The following is a 6909-nucleotide window of genomic DNA, read 5'->3' on the forward strand; positions in this document are numbered from 1 at the left end:
TGTGACCATATAAGGCAAAAACACAGAGCATGAACAGAATTCCTCCGCGCTCTCGTTTCTTTCACACTCCGTCACTTTTCCCTTTCTCAAGTTTAATTATTTTTTCTCTCTCAGGCTGTTTGACTTGAAAGTAAAAGTGTGCTTATTCGCGTTGTTCGTGCTCTGCTACATACCTCAGATGCTAGTAATAACGTGTGTGTGTGTGTGTGTGTGTTTAGCTGAAAACAACTTTCAACACTCAAGCTCGTCGCATTTGACATTAATATTATATCGTGACAAGTAGCCTACTCAACACTTGGGCAACTTTACGACAGTTCTTCTCATACTTGTATCAAAGCTGACCAGTCTTTAAGTGTGCGCAGGAGAGACTGAGGGGAAATAATGAACAACAGCCAATGATTGCTGCAGTGACGTGGACAATAGGATTTATTCCATTATGGATTATTGCAGAAAATAAAAAAAATAAAAATCGCGATTAACATTAATCGCATCCAACATAAAAGTTTGTGTGTGTGTGTGTATATATATATATATATAATTTATTTAAAAATATTTAAACGTATTATGCGTTTAATTAATTTATTGGTTGATTGATTTAAATACAAAATATCATAAGATCTTTCTACATCTAGATGACAAAAATATATAAATGATCTATAAATAAAGTAGATAATGTTAGCGAAGTGTTTGTGTGTGAGAGAGAGTGTGTGTGGTTGGGTGAGTGTGAGTGTAAATTTACAGTAAAAAACTGGCAACTGTGATACCGTAAAAAAAATACGGTTGCAACATTTTAGGTTTTACAGACTTAGTTAAATTTACAGTAAAAAACGTATTTCATTATCTGATATAATGTTAATTTACCAATCTATTGCAGTATTTAAATCTGCTTTGTACCATTGTAATACACTGACAACCACCAATCACAGTGGTGATGAGAGTCACATGACAAATCATAGCTTATGGCAAGTTAGCCTGATCAGTAATACCAGAGCCCGTCTACGGAGAGCCTGCTCACTCCCTATTAAGTTCTATTGTACCGAATTTTGGTTGTAGTTCCACCAGAGTTCCACTGGGGGCGATCGCCCATGAGTGCAGAATGAATGGGAGTCTATGGGGCTATACGGCTAAATTTGTCTCTTTCACCTGATTGCCGTTGAGAAATCTCAGATTTGATTGTAGGTTTTGCAAGTTCAACATGGGTTATAGGTTGAAAGTTGAATGAACGAGTACTTAAGTCCTTTTGATTTCTTACAGGTTGAGTTGTTGTTGCCCATAACACACTAGCATTCTGCTAATGAACGCTGATTGGTCAGTGAAGGACTGATTACGACCAGAGATGCTGCTTGATGGCATCGTGGCATCCGAAGCAGGACCAGAAACAAACAAAACAAAAACTCTTCTAGCACGTGTATTTACCTGTGTCAGCTGTGTTGTCGATGCCTCGAGTGAAAAGAAAGTGCAGAGCGCGAAAGCACCAAAGTGACTGAAGGATTGCCGTAAAGCAGTATCTCTGGTCGTACAATTTGTATGACGTCATTGACATTTTAAAATACTTTTTAAAGCAAATAAGTGACTCTAAAAAATCTAACACCCAGCATTGTGTAATTTCTTTGCATCTCCTTTCGAATACAACATTCAAATTACTACACAAAAAATTATATCCTGAGAAAAGTGGATTTTGATGTGTATAGCGCCATAGACCTCCATTCATTCTGCACTCGTCCTGTGAGCGCCCTCATATGGAATCAGAGTGGAACTGCAACCAGTTCAAAAGCCGGAAGTGTACTGAGAGTGAAACTTCTCGCCTTATTAGACATTCTCTGGTAATACCAAACTCTGCTACTTCGCTTTGCTTCGTAGAGTCTGGCATGGCATAATTGAAAAGCGTTTTCTTTCTCGCGGGGGGGCGCTTGTCTGAAGTTTAAAATCATTGGTTACCCGTAAGCCAATCACATAACGTTTGGCGTGTGTTATGCGCATGCTCAGCTGCATCTAACTTCCACTGTAAACACATGTATGATGCGAAAACAAAACAATCGAGGGAAATACCGGAGTGAACATGGCTGTGAACGACTTTTGCAGATTATGTGAAGTAAATCTACGCATCCACGGTACAATCAGCGTCTACGTCACGGCTCTCAGCCCGCCCTCTGTTCGTTGATTGGCCGGCTGTTTTGAGGCCGGAGGAAAACAGGGAAAACGGTCACTATCTCAGACTGAGTACAGAAGCGGCAAGTTGCTTTTTCTCAAGAAAATTAATAGTAATACATAGAAGCTGAATAAAAAATAAAAAATAAGAAAAACTATGAAGAAACAGTAATTTCAACAAAAATACATCAAATGCAGGGAATTGTGGGAATCTCAATTTATGTTTTTTTTCTCTGTAAATTATACAATGACTTGTTCTTTTTCACCTCCAAAAACTATAAATTTAACGGTATTTTATATTACATTTACATTTATTCATTTAGCAGACGCTTTGAAAATGGTGAAATTTTCACCATTGAAATTAAATGACAATTTCCGTTTCTTGAAAGTGGCTACGGACTTATCCACTCTGGTTGAGTTGGGCAGATCATTCCACCAGCGGGGAACAGTCATGGTAAAGGTCAGAGAAAGAGATTTTGTGGCTCTTTGAGATGGCACCACAAGACGTCATTCACTTGCAGAGCGCAAGTTTCTGGATGGCACATAAGTCTGAAGTAATGAGTTTAGGTAAAAGGGAGCAGAACCAATGGTTATTCTGTAGGCAAACGTCAGTGACTTGAATTTGATGTGAGTGGTAACTGGCAACCAGTGCAATTTTTGTGAGGAGAGGAGTGACGTGTGCTCTCTTCGGCTCATTAAAGACCACTCTGGCTGCAGCATCTGGATCAGTTGCAGAGGTTTGACAGAGCAAGCTGGAAGACCAGCCAGGAGAGCATTACAACAGTCAAGTCTGGATAGTACAAGCGCTTGGACAAGGAGTTGTGTAGCTCTGATAGGAAGGGCCTGATCCTCCTAATGTTGTACAAGGCAAATCTACATGACCGGGCAGTTCTAGCAATGTGGTCTGTGAAGTTCAATTGATCATTAATCACAACTCCAAGGTTCCTGGCTGACCTTGATGGAGTTATGGATGATGAGTCTAGCTGAATGGTGAAGTTGTGGTGAAGTGTTGGGTTGGCCGGGACCACGAGTAACTCTTTCTTCGCAAGGTTAAGTTGAAGGTGGTGGTCACCGTCGGATCGTCAGGCTGGAATGAGAGGAAGAGTTGTGTGTCATCAGCGTAGCAGTGATGGGAAAAGCCATGTTTCTGAATCACAGATCCTAGTGATGTCATGTAGATGGAGAAGAGAAGTGGTCCAAGCACTGAGCCCTGAGGCACTCCAGTAGCTAGATGTTGTGTCTTAGACACCACACCCCTCCACGACACCCTAAAGGACCTACCTGAGAGGTAAGACTCGAACCATTGGAGTGCGGCTCCCGAGATGCCCTTCATCTAGGATTGACAGGAGGATCTGGTGATTAACTGTGTCAAAGGCAGCAGACAGATCCAGCAGGATGAGAACTGAGGATTTGGAAGCAGCTCTTGCCAGTCTCAGAGCTTCAGTTACCGAGAGCAGTGCAGTCTCAGTTGAGGAGCCGCTTTTGAAACCAGACTGATTGTTGTCCAAGAGATTGTTCTGTGTAAGGAAGGAAGAGATCTGGTTGAAAACAACTTGTTCAAGTGTTTTCGAAACGAATGGAAGAAGGAATTCCGGTCTTTAATTTTCCAGATGTGCTGGATTTAGAGTGGGTTTCTTAAGCAGTGGGGTTACCCGAGCCTGCTTAAATGCTGTGGGAAAAGTACCAGTGTGAAGAGAGGTGTTTATGATGTGCGTGAGTGTGGGTACAACCGAGGATGAAATGGCTTGAAGTAGATTAGTGGGAATAGGATCAAGCGGACAGGTAGTAGGGCGATTGGAAAGGAGGAGATTGGAGACTACTGCCTCTGAAAGTAGAGAGAATTGGCCGCTAATGGTGGTTGTTTTCATTATGAAAAATGTTGGCAAAAATCGCCAGCTGTTAGGGTTGATGAAGGAGGAGGAGGAGGAGGAGGAGAAGGAGGAGGAGGAGGAGGAGGAGGAGGAGGGTTGAGAAGAGAGGAGAAGGTTTTGAAAAGCATGCAAGAGTCTGAAGAATTGTTAATTTTGTTGTGATAGTAAGTTTTAGCAGTAGAGATATTAGCAGAGAAGGAAGAGAGGAGGGATTGATAAAGGCCAAGGTCAGTAGGATCTTCTGCGGGGTGTGGCGCGGGCTGGCCTGGAGGAAAAGGAGCAGAAGTTGTCCAAGCAGGATGTTAAAGTGGAGAAAAGAGTATCAGTTGCACTGTTGGTATCTAGTGTTGAGAGCTGATCAGGTGGAGGAAGTGTGGATGAGACCAGAGAGGATAGGCGAGAGGGTGAGAGTGAGCGTAGGTTTCGCCGAAAGGTGACCTGTGGAGGAGTGTGTGTTGTATTCTGGGGCAGGTTGAGGTTGAGAGTGAGGAGGAAGTGATCTGAGGTGTGCAGTGGAGTGACCAGTGTATGGTCAGTGGAGCAGTAGCGCATGTAAATAAGGTCCAATTGGTTACCTGATTTGTGAGTAGCCGCAGTAGATACTCGTTTGAGGTCGAATGAGGCAAGTAGAGTGTGGACATTTCTAGGTGGATGTTGAAGTCTCAAGAACAGACCATGAGCAGACCAGTTCCTCCACCCCTACCAGTCAGGCAAGGGATGTGTGAGAAAGTGAATTTAGTGGAGAGGGCAGCCGGTGTGGCAGTGTCCTCTGGTCTGATCCAGGTCTCAGTCAGGGCCAGCAGGCTGAGACCTGAATGACTAGAAATAGATGTAATGAAATCAGCTTTGTTTACAGCGGACTGGCAATTCCAGAGACCGATGGGAAAAGAGAATAAAGTACTATAAGACATCGGAAAGGTATGCAGGTTGCTAGGATTGTGCTGCCTCTGACGTGTGACATTTGATTTACGTGTGTTAGTAATAGTAGGGATTTGAAAACACACAGTGAAAGAGAGGTCACAAACAAATAGATGAGAAGAAAAGTTTTGTAGAAGAGAAAGTAAACAAGAAAATGATACTCAAGTGCCTTGTCGGTGTGTCTTTGCTTGGTGGAGTCGCACAGGTAGAGTCGCTGGTCTTTACACTCTTCGGTCTTCAAACGATGAGGGCTTCACAATAGTGCGGCCGGGGTGCACTAACCAATTATACACACGCCTAATACCTCGTTATTGAATTCAGCAGGCCATGCCCAACTACTTAGCATAGCGAAACTCAAAAGCCACGCGAGATGCATGACAAACAAACAAGCGCGACTTCAGCACGCGTTTTACCACGGTAAGCACAGTAAACAAAACAACGTTTCCTAGCAACACTGTAAAAAATGTTTGTAATTTTAACTGTAAAAAACTGTAAAAAAGCAACGGAAATTTTTTTTTAATTCCTTAACGGTATGTACCCTTACTATATACAGTGAAAAACTGTAATAGCTCTCACGGGACATTTCATGTAATTTTACATTAATATACTGTTAAATGTACGGATTTTGGAAGTACACTGTAAAAAAAAAACTTACCGTTGCATTTACCGTACCTTACCGTAAAAAATACGGTATAAATATTTATGTTTTACGGCATTGAACTAAAGTTTACGGTAAAAAACTGGCAGCTGGTTGCAGGCGTTTTACCGTAAAAAATATGGTAGTAATATTTTAGGTTTTACGGCAGTGATCTAAATATTACAGAAAAAAACTGGCAGCTGTGGTTGCCAGTACTTTACCGTAAAAAATACGGTAGAATTTTTTTTGCTTTTACGGCACTGAACTAAAGTTTACGGTAAAAAACTAGCAGCTTGCAAGTGCTTTACCGTAAAAAATACGGTAGTAATATTTTAGGTTTTATGGCATTGAACATTGAACTGAACTTTTATATAAAAAATAAAAAATAAAAACCTGCCAGCTGTGGTTTCCTGTAATCTAATTATTGAGAATTACCAGAGGTTCAGACGTTGATGTTTTATTGAAAATAATAAAGTTTGAAGTTACCATTATGGAGATGAGTGTTTGCTTTAGTTGGGCTCTTGACCCTTGACTTTTTAACTTTAGATTTACTCTGACTGCCTTAACTGTGTGGTAAGAGTTACACAAACAATAACACAAACGATATGGCATGAAAATCAGAGAGAAAATGTGACCAGGTGATGATGGCAGGTTAATGATGACATAATCATCATATTGTGGCCTGATTCACTGATCTCATAAAGAGTCTTATCTCTCACTTTATGAACAAAGTGATAATATTAATTATAATATTAAAAATAATATTTCATATTATTGAGTATAATATCTCTGTGAGCAACAGATAATCTGAAGAACTTTAAAAATACATGGTGTAGAAAAAAGGTTTTGAACTACTGCTCGATTTAAACCAACACAGACATCAAGATTCAGCGTATGAATCTCAACAACGGTGACAATCAACACCATAATCAGATAAAACATCACAAAACAAGCTACTAAAAAGCTGCAACAAAAACAACATCAAAAATAAAAGCAGATATAATAATAAAAGAAAATACTAAGGCAATTCAGCATAATGTATTCCTGCTGCAATGCATGCTGGGAGATACTGATGAGTTTTGATTGGAGGCTCCATCAAGTGCATTGCACTTTTATCATCACCATTGTTGAGATTCATACGCTGACTCTTGATGTCTGTGTGTGTCTGAAAGATTGTTGTACACAACCTTTATTGTACACAATGTTTTAAAAATTCTTCTGATTATCACAGCAATGATGGGTCACATGCTGTAGAATCATAGGGCTACTACAATCAATAATGTAAAATTAATAACACATATAATCAAAGATAAGACTCTATAAGAGCTCAGTGAA

At 40.5% G+C, this 6909-nt stretch overlaps 1 protein-coding gene across 2 annotated transcripts in view; it reads right to left on the reverse strand.

Moving 5' to 3' along the window:
- Positions 1-2282: 2282 nt before the first annotated feature.
- LOC311082803 (uncharacterized protein) overlaps positions 2283-6909 on the reverse strand; it is an 11964-nt gene continuing 7337 nt past the window's right edge. Inside the window, exons 3-5 of one of the 2 annotated variants that reach the window (XM_084113901.1) lie at positions 4595-5234; positions 3430-3665; positions 2283-3235 (exon numbers count right to left, since the gene is read on the reverse strand). In XM_084113901.1, the coding sequence (XP_083970027.1) occupies positions 3217-3235; positions 3430-3665; positions 4595-4660 (321 nt within the window). In that variant the 5' untranslated portion in view covers positions 4661-5234 and the 3' untranslated portion in view covers positions 2283-3216. Of the gene's footprint in view, positions 3236-3429; positions 3666-4594; positions 6070-6909 lie in introns of those variants that run through there. The other variant, XM_084113900.1, reaches the window with a different exon arrangement.

Source organism: Abramis brama, assembly GCF_963993115.1.
Source record: "Abramis brama genome assembly, chromosome: 1".
NCBI classification, from domain to species: Eukaryota; Metazoa; Chordata; class Actinopteri; order Cypriniformes; family Leuciscidae; genus Abramis; species Abramis brama.